This window comes from Alligator sinensis, unplaced genomic scaffold, assembly GCF_000455745.1.
Source record: "Alligator sinensis unplaced genomic scaffold, ASM45574v1 scaffold1060_1, whole genome shotgun sequence".
NCBI classification, from domain to species: Eukaryota; Metazoa; Chordata; order Crocodylia; family Alligatoridae; genus Alligator; species Alligator sinensis.
Window position 1 is genome coordinate 294,154 of NW_005842907.1, and position 15,021 is coordinate 309,174.

The window sequence follows — 15,021 nt, forward strand, 5'->3', positions numbered from 1 at the left end:
CGCGGCTCCCGGCGCCTGCGGCCTCCTGTGCTGTGGAATGACGCCGCTCCACGCAGCCCGGCGGGGCGAGCGCTAGAGGTGAGCGAGAAGCCCTGTCTCGCTTTAATTACTGCCTTAATGTTATTCTTTTCAGTGCCATGTTAATTGAAATTAAACAGCTGCCGCGTTCTGGCTGGGACAAAAGCGAATCCTTTCTCGCTGCTCTCTGATTTAATGAAGACTGACGTGCTGTGAGAAAACAAAAGGCAATTCAGCTGCCATATTTCACTGAAGCACACACAATCACCAATTAAAGGCAAAAGGAACTGTAAACCCGAGCCGGGACCGAGCTGGAACGGACAGACCCACTGCGCCCGTTTTAAAGAGACAGGCAGCCTGGCCTCTGGGCAGGCCCCGGGCAGGGAGGCATCAGCGGGCCCTGGCGATCCCAGCCCTGCCTCGCCATCCTCTCGGCCCCCGGCGGGAGACCCGCGTCGCCGCCTCTCCCACCACAGCCGGGGCACAAGACGCAGGGCAGACGTGGGCATCGCAGCAGGGTGGCAGAGATTGCGCCGTGCCCACCGACCAGCCCGGGGCTGGCTCCTGGCAGGGGCACACGTGGCAGCCCGGGGCTGTGGTCTGGCCAGCGAGGGCACACGCGGACGTCTGCAGAGTTTCCAGGCTTGGGCCGTGGCCAGGCCCGGGCAAGGTCAGAGCGCGGATGTCAGCGAGTCTCCACCGCCCACGAGCCGCCTCCCTTCCCAAACTGAGGGCGCGCCGGCGATGCCATTCCGCATTTAAAATATGCAAAACGAGGAGCCGGTGCAGACCTCATTAACACCCGCCTCCAACATCATTAAGATGTTTCCAAGAAAATTAATTGAGAGACTCATTAAAAATAAATTAAGAAAAATGTGTTGCAGAGCGCTTGCTCCGAGCTCGTAAATCATGGCTCAGAGCTTCGGGCCGCTGCACAGGCAATTAACGCCAGCCGATCTGTTTTATCCTGACTGCGAAAATTAGAAAGCAGACGTGGAGATTAGATTAGGGACGTCTGTCAGGCGGAACTCGGAGCGAATATTTTAGGATACAAAATGGAAATCAGGAAAACAAAGGGAGCTGAGATTTCACTCAGAGGAGCCGGCAGACAGGGTGGGGGAGGGATTCAGAGGTTTTCTGTTGTGAGGAAAGGTTGGCGCTGCGTCTGTTCAAACGCGTGCCCACCCCACGCCAGCGCTTCCATTGGCACACGGACGCCACGTGCCCCCCGCGGCCGTGGGCAGAGACACTGGGGGCCCAGCATGGAGGACAGCGTGCACCGGCTGCGTCTCATACCCCCACGCCACCACGGCTCCCCTCCCCATGCTGATTACACACCACGATCCGCAAACACGGGCTGCTGGCGAGGCCACGTGCCGGTGACTCAGCTCCGCACCACGGCACCACACTGCCCATCCCTAACACCGTCCATCTGAGGATCTCGAGCCACTTCATCTTCACGAGCTGAACCTCGCCACCCTGCCAAGAGGCGCCAGCACTGCTATCCCCATCTTACACTGGGGAAGCAAAGGCCCAGACGCATTTAGCACCTGATTTTCAGAGCCTGAACTAACTGCCCGTGCATGGGCCAAGAGGGTATCTGTGCTCCCAGCAACAAGGTAAACACAGGCTGTTTGCACAGACAAGGGCCCCGCTAAGCGGGAGCAGGGACAGCCAGTAGCACGCAAACAACACGCGTGCATTTGCAAACTGAGCACAGGTCATTTAATAGCCCAGGTCCAACAGACCGCGCCAGGATCCGACAGCGAGCCCGCGCCCAGCTGGGACAGGAGGCCAAACTTCTGACCCTGTGTCTTGACCCCAGCGAGAGGGAGGCAGTGCCTCTGTCCAGGAGACCGCTGCGCTGGTCCCAAGCTGAGCTCCCCACCGGCCACGCGAGCCAGCGGAGGGACCTGGCGTCTGCCTTCCATGAGCAGGTGCCCGGTTTCTTGACATGGCCCCTCCCTGCCGACCTGTGCTGGGCAGAGCTCAGGCTGCCACATGCCAGGAAGGCGGGGAGCTTTCACGTGGGTAGAGGGAGGTTGAAATGTCTTTGACTGTCTCCAGCCCATGGCAAAGGCCCCTGCATGGTTCGAAGCCCAGCTCTGCCACGCACCTGAGTTACAAACCACCCCTTCCCCGCTCACCCTCTGTGCTGCACCCCCTGAGCTGCAACTCGCATGCACCCTCGGCCCTGGGATCCCGCCTGCTTCTGGGGTCCATGCTTCAGGAGGGGCACGGAAAGCCTGATTCACCTGAAACGCTTCATGTGGACTTGCAACCCCGAGCGATGGTGTTTTTAGTCACCAGTGTCAGGCCATTTTGAACCTGTCCATGTTACCTTCCTCTGCCAACTCCTCATGTGCCTGAAAAGGCCTCCGACGTCCCGCGAGGAATGCACACACCTTATGCTTTCCTAGACTGCACCATCACCATTTCCCAAGGAGCTACGAGTCGACCAGCAGAAGGGAAGAATTCACTTAGAGCAAAAAGCAAAAGCATCACGTTAGCGTTGTGACATGGGGACATGTTAGCATGACAGGCCTGGGAGGATGGCAGGTTTGGGACATGACGAGGGGCTGGCTGGACGTGCCCCATCCTCCAGGTCTCTGCGGTGCTGGAAGAGACCATCAGCTTGTAAACGATACAAGTAACGATACCATCTGCAGGCACCGTCTGGAGGAGCGGCCGAGAGCATGGGGATAGTTTAGCAGCACAGAGCAGAGCGGGCCACTTGGAAAACAGGTGCAGGGGAGGAGTGGCTCTGGGAGAGATGTGGGGTGCAGAGGATGCTCAGCTGGACATGAACCTCTGGTGTGACCATGCCAGCAGGGCCGGTGCGGTCCCTGGAGCCGTAAGGGGGCTCTACGAGGGCTGCCAGCAGGAGCAGGGAGGTCAGATGACCTCTGTATTTGGCAGTGCCCTGACCTCCACTGGAACAGTGCACCTGGTTTGGTGGCAATGCTACGAGGCTGGAGAGGGTTCAGAGAAGAGCCACAAAAGTGCCTGTGCTTGGAGGACAGGCCTTGCAGTGAAGGGCACGAGGGGCTGGGCTTACCCGAGGGAAAGGAGAGGAGCAGTCCCTAGCAGCTCCGCGGGTCGGACGCATGAGAACTGGGGGCTCCTTCCCCAGCAAACAAGCACGTGCCAAGAACCAGGGCTGGAAGCTGCGGCCCCAGACCAAGCCAGAGACGTGCCAGGCTTGCAGTTCCCCTGAGGACACACTCCCTGTGGCTGGGTACCGCTACCCGCGGGCTGGGCCGGAGGCAGGAAGTGGTGCAGGGAGTGTCGCACAGGAGGTCTGACGAGAGGTCACCCGCCGCCTCTGCCCCGTGTTCCTGAGCTGGAGATGCCAAGTGAGATCACCTACTTCCTACCAAACCACTTATGAGTCAGGTTCACTTCAACACGGACGTGCAGATTGTCGGACAAGTCTCTGGGAGCCTGGGGCAGGAATCCAGCCTTTTGCTATCTCTAGCTGGGATTCGGGCCTGTCGCAGGCCAGAGGAGAGACGCACGCGCTTGAATGTTTGTGAGATTGAGGCAGCAGCTGCCCTGAAATCTTCAGGTTTGTGTGCTCAGCACCCGCTGAAACCCTGCTCGTGGGTGGCCCTATTCCACACCGAGGACTCGGAGACAGTCACCCAGACACTTGACTAAGAGACTGGCATCCGCTTCTTAGTTATGCAGGGGTGGAAAAATACTTTCATGAGAAAGAGTGCCAACGGCAAATGCACCTGACCACGGGCCTTTGAAGAGGGCCATGGGAGAGCAGCTGTGCTTAGCCAGGGCCCGCGCTTCCCTGGGAAGCACTGACCACACCAACTGCACTCTAGTAAGGTGTCCGGGTGCACGCTCAGGAGGCCTGTGCTACTTATTTGATAGCAAAGGGCAAGGCGGGCCCCACCTTTCTGACAGCAAAACACCCGCATCTCCCCCTCTCAGGTCCGCACTACCGTGGGGTCAGTCTCCACGACAGAGGTCAAGCGCTGTTAGAGAAACGTGTGGCAGTACCCCCAGCCCCATGAAAGCAGAGCAACCCAACAGAAAAATGCCAAGCACCCTGCAACTTGGAGCCACTGCAGGATCTGCCGCCTCCCGCAGACACGCGTGCTTCCACGCGCAGGCGGCACAAGATGCCTGTCACGTGGCAGACGCCTGTCCTGCGGCTGGGTGCTCTGCCCTCCCTCGCATACACGGCTCTCAGCAAACAGAAAGGCAAACCCACCTGTAAAACAGCCCATCAGCCAGGGAAGCCACAGGCCCTGCTGCCTCCCTGCGGGTGCTCGAGGGCAGCGGAGCTGGGCTCTTTCAGCCTGGAAGCAGACGTGCCCCCCTCAAGAACGCCCTGCAGCGGCTCCCCCCACTGCTGCAAAAACCGCCAAGGGCCGCCCTGTTGCAGCCAACAGCAAAGCAAAGCTTCAGCTGGAGCGAGATGGGGCGCTGCGAACGAGGCGCTCCTGTCCTCCACACCATCCCCTCGATTCGCAGCCCTCCCGCTCTCTGCAGCACAGGCCTCGGGAGATGCCCAGCTCTGACTGGAGCATCGCAGGCCCAAGCCTTGTGGGGGGGCTTCCAGTGCGCCGCCGGCTGATGCCAGGCACCAATCGTGCAAAAGCTTCCCCGTTCTCCAAACCATCGCATAGCAGGGAGCTGCCACCTCCCCAGGTGCAACCAACACAAGGAACCAAGACTGGAGAGGGAAAGCAGCTTCCTAGCAGGTCTCCATGCGCATCCGCTGCTGTGGACTCCAGGCTGTTGGGATGAAGCCACGGAAAGGTGGGACTTAACAAAGCCCTGCAGAAGTTCCTGCATGCAGCTCTCCACCCTCAGGCCCAGGACACAGCTCCTGCAAACAAGGCATAATATCCAAAGGAGGGGTTTTGCCGAAAGCCAGATAAGCAGCAAATACCACCCCATGAGGTGAGAGTCCGCCTTCCCCTCTCCCTGCCCCTTGCGTGCCCAGCGCTCTCCCTAGTCGAGCGAAGAGGATGCTCACTTTTTCCAGGATACCTGAGGCTGAGGTAAAACGGGGAAGGACAGGGAGATGCCCATTAAACACTGCCTGTCTGGAGCTGTCCCAGGCACGACTGCGCTGAGAAGGAAGGACTGATGAGGACGCCTGACGGGCAGTGGAGTACGTCCTCCTCTGGGAGCAGCGGCAGCTAGCCGAAAGCCTACTTTAAACGTGACCCACAGCACACGAGGCCTCCCCGAATGGCAGCTTGACCAGGGCTTGCAGATGCAGGCTCTGCTGGTTGAGAGCCGGCGTCTCCGTGGTCTCCGCTTCCAGGCCCTTTCAGCCCGACTTCCCTGATGATCCCAGCCTTTCCTACTCCTCGGCCATTCTCCTGGCTCTTCTGAGCCTTGTACAGTTTTGCTGCTGCCTCTGGGGCAGGGCATGAGGATGGGCAGCCAGAAGATACGATGACGCTATCCCGTACTGGTCTCCAGGCTGCTCCACGCTTGCTAGCTGTCTCATGGGGGGCGGGGGGGGGCAGCTGAGTTGGGCACAGTGATGCCCAGGGCCCTCTCCGCAGGGGATACGGCAAACTCCAGAGGTACCTGAGCAGCTCAGCATCTCCATCTCTTCCAGCATTTCCACTCAGCCTTTCTCACCGGGCAGCAGTGCCCAGGACTGTGGGGCCACCAGCAGCAAAGACGACAGGATGCAATCTTGGCAGGGAAACAACATCACCCACCTCCTTCCAGGCCTGGAGGTGGCCGCAGTGGGAGACACTTAGGGGCCAGACCCGTGAAACTCTTGGCTGGGCACCTGTCACCCCAGGCAAGCAGCCTTCCAACCCCCTCGCGCCCAGGTCTCCTGGACATGATGCCCGGAGCAGCTGCCTTGTACTTTCTGGTGCCATTTGCCGGGTGTCTTGCTCCCCAGGGTGCTGATGTAGGTGACAGGCCCTGCCATCAAGACAAGCAGCGGAGCTCCCCCAGAGCTCATGGGAAGGCAGGCGTGGTCCCTCTTGGTGTGTGCATCTCTGGTGATCCACCCTGGCCTCTCCTCCCTGAGATGCACAGGCAGTGCGTGAGCTCCCCAGCGGATGGCTGCTGCCTGCTGAGCTACGGGTGAAGGCGGTCTAAGGGGTGAAGAAGCATTTCTGGCACGAGGGACACGCCTGTGCTCATGGGTCCTCATGCTGCCCCAAGGGAGAACAAATGCCTTATGCAAGGGTGCTCTTAGATGCCTTGAACTTGGCAGGAAGGCCCTAAGGAAAGCCTGCAGCAAGCAGATGGAGCAAACTGGTGAGGACCCAGTGCCAACTTTGTGCACAGCGCCTGGACCCAGGCTTGTTCACAGGGCAGCTATGCTGGAGGGGCCGGTGCACAGAAGAACCACCCGACGCTGGCTGCAAGGCTGCTGCTTAGCAGAGTGCAGCAGAAGCATGCAGCGGGCTGTGGGCACCACTCGGTGAGGTATGACGTAGCTGTTCGAGTCTCTCGGCATGAGGGAGACGCAGGAATCTGCCCAAGAGCTGCAGCAGTCCTGGGAGAAGCCATTCTCCTTGGGGAAGCAGAGGGGAGAGGAGGCTGGTGCTGGCACTGACCTGCCGCTGCGGCACCCATGGGCACATTGGTGCTTTTATGCCCCAGCCATGCTGCACGTCTTGGCCGCGGGGGGACAAGGCTTCAAAGTGCTGGCTTTAAATCACAGCAGCATCCCTCTCATCAACATATCCTGTGTCTATTTATAGGTGCTCAGCTTTCAGAATAACACAGAGTCTGTCGGTGCTCATCTGGGCTATTATATAACAGCGCATCGCCGCTCCGGCACAGATAACTGGCTGCACTCCCCTCCTGGCGAGGAGTGGGGATACCTGGGACACATGGCCCGATGTGCCTTTAATCAGCCTTTGTCTGCCAGGGATCGCAGCACTTGGAGTGGACAATCCCATCCACAAAGGGCCGTGTTCCTTCGCCTGAATCCAAAATCCTCCCCCTCTGCATTCGAGGACTGGGCTCTCAGCTCCCCACTGCTGCCCTGGCAGGCTCTCTGGCCTGAATTCATTTCTGGGCAGGTTTGGCTGCTCGTGCAGCATTTGGGGGAGAAAGCCTCGCTCCACATGTGCGCTTGTTACTGAATGGGCAATGATCTACTCCGTAGGTACAGAATCCAGCCCCAAACGGCTGATCGCTAATTCCATCCCCTTGTCTGCTTTAACTAAGACCTTTCCTCCTGCATGTATAATTTTCATTACTGCTGAAGTTATTTTTAATTTGTAATTAACGCCGTCTGCTTCCCAGGATGCATGTCTTGATGGAATGAAAGCCTCCAGACAGTCTTGGGGGCCCGGCTCCGGCTCCGGCGTGCAGTACCCGGGCAGGGCGGTAGATGTCTCTCTTTGCCTTCCTACGGCCCGCGCCCGGCCTGGCACCGTGATATAGTGCGTGATTCTGAAATGGCAGCTTTTTGAAAATTCACCTTGATTATCAGACATTAAAAGTGACTCATCCCGCAGTGACTGTCTGGCAGAAGGATGGGATCAGACAGCAGACAATGAGGGACTGGACGCATTAACACAGTATATTACAGAGCCCATCAAAAATACCTTTGTTCTGTCAAAGATCCAATCATTTCCTAGTTGTGTTCCTCTGAAGAGAAAGAATAAAAAAACCATAAGAATTTAAAGCCTCCCCCAGCCTGGCGTTCTGGGAGGGGAGGGACATGTTTTCTTAATGCCCGATCAACACGCGCAGCGAGACGGGACAATGGGGACGAGCGATGCCGCGCAGCGCTGCTCTGTTCGGAACGACTATCAAATTATGACTCCCGATGCCGCTCATTGGAAACTCATTAGCGGGAGATGCACAAGCGAAGTATTTGTGGCTGCACTCACCTCCGCCACGATCTTCTAATCGCACGCAGCATTACAGCACAGGACAAAACGGGGCTTTTCACACTTAATATTAAAAAACTCCAACAATGGAGCTTCAACCTGTAATCACCCCAGCACATTTCATCTGCCCAGGGAGAGGCAGTTTAGAAATGCCACCGCTGATAAGTATCTTATACGCAGATATAATAGCCCACAAGTACAAGCACAGAAGCCTTCGCAATCGCTGTACAGCCTGGAGCCGCGCAGCAGACACACGTGTGTGTGTACACTACAGCGGGCGTGGGTGTGTGGCTGGGTGAGACGTGCTAGGTCCCCTGCACTGCTGTGTGAGCAGCTGGCACGCTCGCCTGAGCTCCTGAGGAGACGGAAACAGCCCAACCGGGAGGTTCTGGCTCTGGTTTTATCACTGTGATCGCTGGCTGATGCAGCCAGGGAAACTGTCCAGGGCTAAGCAGAGTCTGTATCAGTCGTGGAAAATACCCCAAAGGGAGCGTGCCACAGATCAAAGGCAGCTCTGCAGCCTGCGCTCACGTGGCTTCCCCTGCCAAATACTTTCAGTAATACGATTAAAGCCCAAATTCCATAAACACCAATTTCCCATCTGTTTAATAGTCATACGGTTCTGTGTCACCGGCCACTCCTCTGCCCCACCAGTTGTGAACAGCCCATGGGAGCAACACCATGCACAAGGCGATGGGTCCCACATAGGGCAGAGGGTGGAGGGCGTGGGATGCGGGCAGCGCCGGGGCAGACACTACAGCCACAGGGGTTAGAGTTGCCCTGCCAACCAGGAGGCTGCCGCAGACAGACAATAGCCCTGGCCTGTCTTGGAGCATTTGTGAGCCCCACTTGCTCCTCAGGCCCCAACGTCAGTCCCAGAGGCGGGATGGTGCAGCCTGCAAAGCCTCCCACCCTGCCTCTTGCTCCCTGAACTACAGCGGGGAGCAGTGCTTTCCTTTTGCTCAGGAACAGGCAAAAGCAGGTGCAGGCATTGGGGTGACAGGCCGGAGACCAGCCAGCTCCTCAATAGAGATGTTGCCCTCAGATTTACGGCACGCTTCCCAGGAGGCGGCGAACATAAACATGCAGTATGCAAAATCTCTGCCTGAACCTGACGAGCAGATGAAACGGGGGAGAGGAGGGTCCCAACCGCCCACACACTGAGAGTCTGCGGCACCGGGCGAGACTCATGAAAGGGAAAACAGGAAGAGAGTTTCCGTTGGTAGAATGCTAATGAGCCCGAAAGGTTATTGCTCTGCCGTTCTAGTGATAATTTCCAATTCTCTGTGTTCACAGGAAACCGGTACCTCAGGTCTAATCACATCTGGGTACTGTCTGGAGCAGGCACTGTAGTTCGGCTGGTGTGGAATATCAACACACACGCACACCCCACCAGCAGCATGGTCAGAGTCTAGCAGGGAGAAATAACGAACGGGAAAGTCTTGCACGGCTTTGCATTCTGCAAATGAAAATGATCTCATTATCCCTGCCAGGGACCCAGCCGGTCACTTGAAAAATACGTATTAAAAACCCTCTGCAGCTCCAGGGAGCCAGTCCGCTCCACAAGGAGGGAGAGAGGCAGGGACGGATGTGCAAAAACAAACATCACGGGACCAGTGAGGATGGCACCAGTGCTGGGAACCTGCCTGGCTGCTGCTGGGACTGGATGTCCAATACTGGCAAGTCCTGAACTGAAGCAGGGAGCACAGGTGCCGGGCGCTGCCCACCCTGCCCTGGGTCCCCACCTCAACACCCCACGGAGCACAAGATGCCCTTCCTCAGGCCTGGGGGAGAAGCAGCTAGAGTCTAAGCTACCTGCCCACTAGACCAACACTGTGTACCCAACAGAAGGTGCAATCAAAGCTAACTTCTCATTTCCCTCAGCCAGCCTGGAGGGTGGTGGGAACGCCTCCCGCGTGTGCTGGAAGTGGGGTCCTTGCCTGGGCAAGGTTGGCAATCGCGGGGTGCGCTTTGATGGGTGGTACCTCTCTCAATGCTGCGCTGCATTTGCTCCTCGTGGAGACCACTTCTGCCTCTGCTCCGGCCAGCTGGGCCTTTGCTTCTTGCACCTGCAGGTCAAAATGACACAGGGCTGGTTAGGAGCTGCCCTCCATTTCTGTAGGGAATTGTGAGACCAAATCAGCAAAAGGTGGAGAGGGGGGTGGATGAAGGAGGAGGAGAGAGCAAGTGGAAAGTGGAAACCCCCAGCTATGATCCCAGCATGCTATCATGCTTGGCTCTGGTCTCAGTCACAGCCATTAGCCCGCACATGCCGCGTGTCAACTGTACGACTGACACAACGCCTTGACAGCGGACATGTCTCCCTGGCAAAGCTGCAAGCTGCCCAGGCCGGAGGAGAGCTGGACAGTGAGGGAAGATCTGGGGGGAGACAGAAGGACCAGGGCGTGATGTGCGACTGGGAACAGGGTGCAGGAGTGGGATTGTGAGGCCAGTGTGAACGGAAGGAAGTGGTAGGAGCGTGCGCGGGGAGCCCCAGGGCTGGGGAACTGGGCACAGATGGGAGCCTACAAGACGCACAAATGCACAGCTGTGCTAGTGCCATGCAAGAAGAAAGCCTTGCCTGGTGGTACCTTAGATGCTGTCAGGCACAAGCTGCCTTTCCTGGGGCCTGGAGGAGAAGCAGAGAGAGGACATGCTAAGTACCATTACAACAGTAACGGATGCGCATCCAACACAAGACGGGCTCAAACAAAGCTGCTTTGTTCCCCGGCCAACTAGGCTGCAACAACACAACAGCATTCCCAGCCCTTCATCCTCATGTAGCTGAGGCTGCCCTGGATGATGGAGTGTGGAGACTGGCTAACCTCACATCTCCCATTGCCTGGAGAAAATGAGCTTTGGTACGGCAAACTTCAACCTTAGGAAACCAGGAATATCCTGTTCCTGTAACGCAGGCTTCACCCGCCGTGGGGACTGGCTACTGCTGGAGGAATGGTTTGGAAAGGAGGCTGCAGAAGCACACAGCCCCGTGGACTCCCCTTTCCCAAACATCTTCCAGGGCACTCAGTCTCGATGGGTTCGTCAGTTGTTCGTTGCCAAGCTGGATGTTTGTTACCAGGAGTATCTCTAGCCTGTGAAACGCAGGTCAGACTGAAAGACCAATGGTCCCACCTAACTTGAGTCCATGAATCCGCAATAACAAGCCAACAGCGTGGACTAGGAGAACGCACCATTTGCTGCCTGTGCGCAGCTGCAGGTTGGGTTCACGTGCGCCAACAGCAGGCACCGGCAGGGGTGACATGTGCCTGTGCGTGGGGGCAGGTCTTTGTTGCAGTGGCACGGATGTTCCCAGAAGTCCTGGCATCACAAAGGAGTGATCACGGCCCAGGAGCTCAGGAAAGGCTTTGTAGTGTTGAGACAGCGCAGAGACAGCTGCATAGGCATGCTGAGCCCACTGTGCCCACGTGGCCTGCCAGCCTGGCACTGCTTGGCAAGTCAGGACCTGCTGCATGCTAAGGATCTGCTGAAATTCTGCTTCGAGCCAGCGAGTAACAAGGAGGCAGAGAGAGTGAATGCCACTCCTGAGATGCCGGGCAGGCCAGGGGCCCTGCTATGTGTGGACGGGCTAGGCTCCCGCAGGTAGTGCATGAAGGCAGCTGTGAAGTGTCCCAGCCAGATTCCCTGGCTCAACGTGGGCTCAATCCAAGGTCCACGTGCAAGGCGCAGCAAGGAGGGAGGTAATTCCAAGACATGCCCATGATGTCAGTTCATGGAGCGACTCCCTGCAGTAGCTCTGTTTCCCCAGCCACTAGCTGTGTGGTCACGGACACTGGGACATCTGCAGCAGAGTGGACTTCCTCTTTGATGTGCAGTGGGGAGTAGCAGAGAAGATGGTTATAACTTGCTCCAAGGGCACAAGCCTCCATCTGCAGAGGTGCTACACATCAGCTTAGGCAGTGAGAGCTGCAGATCAAGCGGCCCTTGAGTCGAGCTCTCGGGAGTCTGTGAGATGCCGGCATGCAAGGTCCGTGCTGCGCCAGCCCTGGTGCGTGGCTCCGTAGTAATCAGCGCTGTCCTTACAGCTGTCCTGCCTTGTGCAGCCTGGTCCCATGGCATCGGCTCGCCTCCTGGCCAGGTATTAAGTGCAACCAGTGCTGCTAACCGCACAGCGTGGGCTCCCAGATTGCTCCTGCACACTGGGAGGCGTGGGATACAACACGGCTGGCACCGGCCAATCTGGCTGTGCAATCCCTGCAATACAGAACAAGGCCTTGCTCAGGTGTCTACAGGCCTGGGCCTGGCCCCAGGAGCTTGGTCTCCATTTCCCTGTATCAAGCGGCTCTTCTAGGTTTGTGGTTTCAGGGAATCCGCAAAGCTCCCTCTGCTGCCCCGAGGCTTGTGCTGCTCGCCCCCACAATGCTGCTGACCTTTCCGGTTACGTACTCAGGGCGGAAACCAACACTAGCTTGCCCACTGCCTGCTCAGGATGCTGGGCACCCGGTGCGCGTGCCAGATCCGTCACATGCTCAACCTCGCAGCCCTCACAGCCGTGTCGGCCTGGTCTGCCCACCGCTGAGTTGCCCTCTGGACTGTAACACGCCAGCCTCGCTCTGCTCTGCCCAGGAGGTGAGCTTTACAGACATCCTACACCTGCCTGGACTGGCCTCCCTGCTTGCTGAAGCTCTGCTACACCCGCGCTTCTCCAGCCGACAGCCCAGGACTCCAATCCCCCAGCCATGGCACTGCATACCAGTGCTCAGAGACACGTATGAGCCGCTGGCACAGCTCCTTGCACTCAGTCCTGCCAGGCAGCATGTCCATGGTGCTGCGCCCTCAGCATCCTTGGCCCTCTCTGCAAGAGCCCTCAGCGATGCCAGGCAGCCTGCCACGCACAGCCCCTGCACCAGTCCAATCAGGTGCAAACCCCCATCCTTTTATCCACACAAGAGTTTGCACGGACCTTCCCTTCTCTTTCTGCGCCCAGCCCAGTCCCTCAGGATGTCACGATGAACACCCATCTTGTCTACCCGGTCCCTTGGCTGCCCTGTTCGGGGTCACGCAACTGCTTGTGTAAACACAGTGGGCAACTGCACATCGCACTCGTTCAGATCAGAAGCATAAAGGAGGGGCAGCTCCTTCCGAACTACTGTGCTGCAACCGCAGAGGCATCTCTAGACCTGCATGGAAACACCCGTTTCTGGAGCCTGTTAGCATGGAGCCAAAATTATAGGCTACAGCTCTCCCCATTCCTTTCCTTCCCTCTGAATTAAAGACCATCCATGGAAGACTCTCACTTCAAAACCCAGCCAGGCAACTTCTAATATCATGCAAAGAATAAATTGCTAATATCATGCCTGAAGAATAAATTGCTCCTATCAGAAATAAAGCATTTTAGTTTTGCCACAAGCAAGAAGATCTGTGTTTATACATCGCTCCAAAGGCAGCTCCATCTTTACTCTCCTTCTCTTTTGATGCACAAGCCTGCATACCGCAGTGCTGTGATTGGACTTGGCTCTGGAGCCATGCAAGTGTAAATATTCATTGGAATCCAAGATCGTTCCCCCAGCCTCTCCTCAAGGCTCTGCGGCTGTGCAAACAGCCGTGGCTCCACGACCACCGCAGCCTGGAGGATGCCTGTTCCTCTGCAGCCCGCGGACTCCTCCTTTACAGAGGCAGATGTCGGGAGCCAGCCCTGCAGGCCATTTCAGCCAGCAGCAACGTTGTTTGTTCCCTCGGCAATCATCCGTGTTTCGCAGTACGAGTGACAGGTCCCCGACTATAGCTACCCCGCGCCACAACCACGCTTCACACACAGCCGCCAGCGACTCCTGCAGACACACACAGACTGCCTGGCCCAAGCTTTGAAGCCACATCCCCGGGCAAACTCACCCCATCCCTCAAGACATGGTACGTCTGCATGCTCTCCACCCTGCCCTCCCATTCAGCGTGCCCACAAGTACAAGCCCTTATGGACATCACATGTGCCCTTCTGCCCACTGGCCCCAGAGTGCACAGCATGCGTGCGTTCATGTGCATCTCCCACTGACCCACCCAGAGCTCAGGCATGCACGCGCGCACACTGCACCTCCCAGGCACAAGCAGCTCGGTGCAGTCGCAATGTGCTCACCTCTGCCCTGCAAGGTGCTAAAATGACCCCAGCACGGCAGAAAGGTGAGAGCTGACAGGATGCGGTGCGCAGACTCCTCCATTACCTGCTGCTCTGAGTCCGTACTAAAAGCAGGCAGCTCTGTCTGAGCAGCCCTTAGAAGAACCGCAGACGTGCCCAAAAGGCTGCCTGGGGCTGGCAGGGGCCAGTCTCCCACAGCTGGTGCTGCTGCAGCCAAGAGGCACAGGTGATAGGCCATCCGGCCCATGGGACACCCAGCTCAGCCCTACCTTGGCCCTGCCTGTCTGTGGCCATGTGCCGGGCAGATGGCAGCTCTTTCTGCTGCTTCCCTGGGTGGTCTCTCACCAAAGGCTTGGAGCGAAAAGGGCGACTGGGCGTGCGTGCAGGAGTCAGCACGCAGCTCCTTGGCTGGGAACTGAACCAGGAGTCCTGACAGCAGATCTGCACTTGCATCTTGGCCTGGGCTCGCCTTATCTCTGTGGCCAGGGGCAGAGCCACACGGCTTGCTCCGGAGCCCCAGGCACAAGCAGCACATGTTGCACAGATGTGCCGCCTCCCCACGCCAGCCCACCGAGGCTGCTCGCGTGTTTATGCTGCTGTCAGTAGCATCTCTGCTCCTTGCTGGGTTTCAGCACATCCTGAGGCCGATGCCCAGACTCTCGTGTGCCTTATTATTAGAGAGCTGGGAGCACCAGAAGCCACCGCCACGCCACACCACGCCGTGCCACGCACAGCTCCCCATGGCCAGGAAGGTGGAGGAAGAGTGCTGTAAGAAGTCCACTAAGGACCCTGGGGAAAGCAGCACTGTGGTACTACGGTGTGGAGACGAGGATGTCACAGCCAGCCCAGGGGCCAATGGTGGTGTGTCAGAAAGCCAGTAACAGCAGAGTCGGGACAGGCACTGGAAACAAAACAGTGTCCCCATGCTGGGCCCAGGAGAGCAACCCCTCAGGTTTGGGCACATGTTCCCTCCTGGGGAGACCCAGCCCTGCAGTCCAGGCCTCCCAGGTGCAGGCCCCTCTTCTGCAGCGCTACCGCTGTGCAGGTCTGCTGCTCAGAGAGAAG

General features: G+C 57.9%; 2 protein-coding genes across 2 annotated transcripts in view; one reads left to right on the plus strand and one right to left on the minus strand.

Moving 5' to 3' along the window:
• The window catches only part of DHX38 (DEAH-box helicase 38), a 25,601-nt gene extending 25,251 nt beyond the window's left edge, over nt 1-350 (plus strand). The window contains exon 22 of the mRNA XM_025192225.1: nt 134-350. Coding sequence (XP_025048010.1) covers nt 134-209 — 76 coding nt within the window. The 3' untranslated portion in view covers nt 210-350. The remainder of the gene's footprint in view (nt 1-133) is intronic.
• The window catches only part of LOC102370021 (putative ciliary rootlet coiled-coil protein 2), a 106,820-nt gene continuing 91,937 nt past the window's right edge, over nt 139-15,021 (minus strand). The window contains exons 12-13 of the mRNA XM_025192226.1: nt 9,854-9,937; nt 139-228 (exon numbers count right to left, since the gene is read on the minus strand). Coding sequence (XP_025048011.1) covers nt 211-228; nt 9,854-9,937 — 102 coding nt within the window. The 3' untranslated portion in view covers nt 139-210. The remainder of the gene's footprint in view (nt 229-9,853; nt 9,938-15,021) is intronic.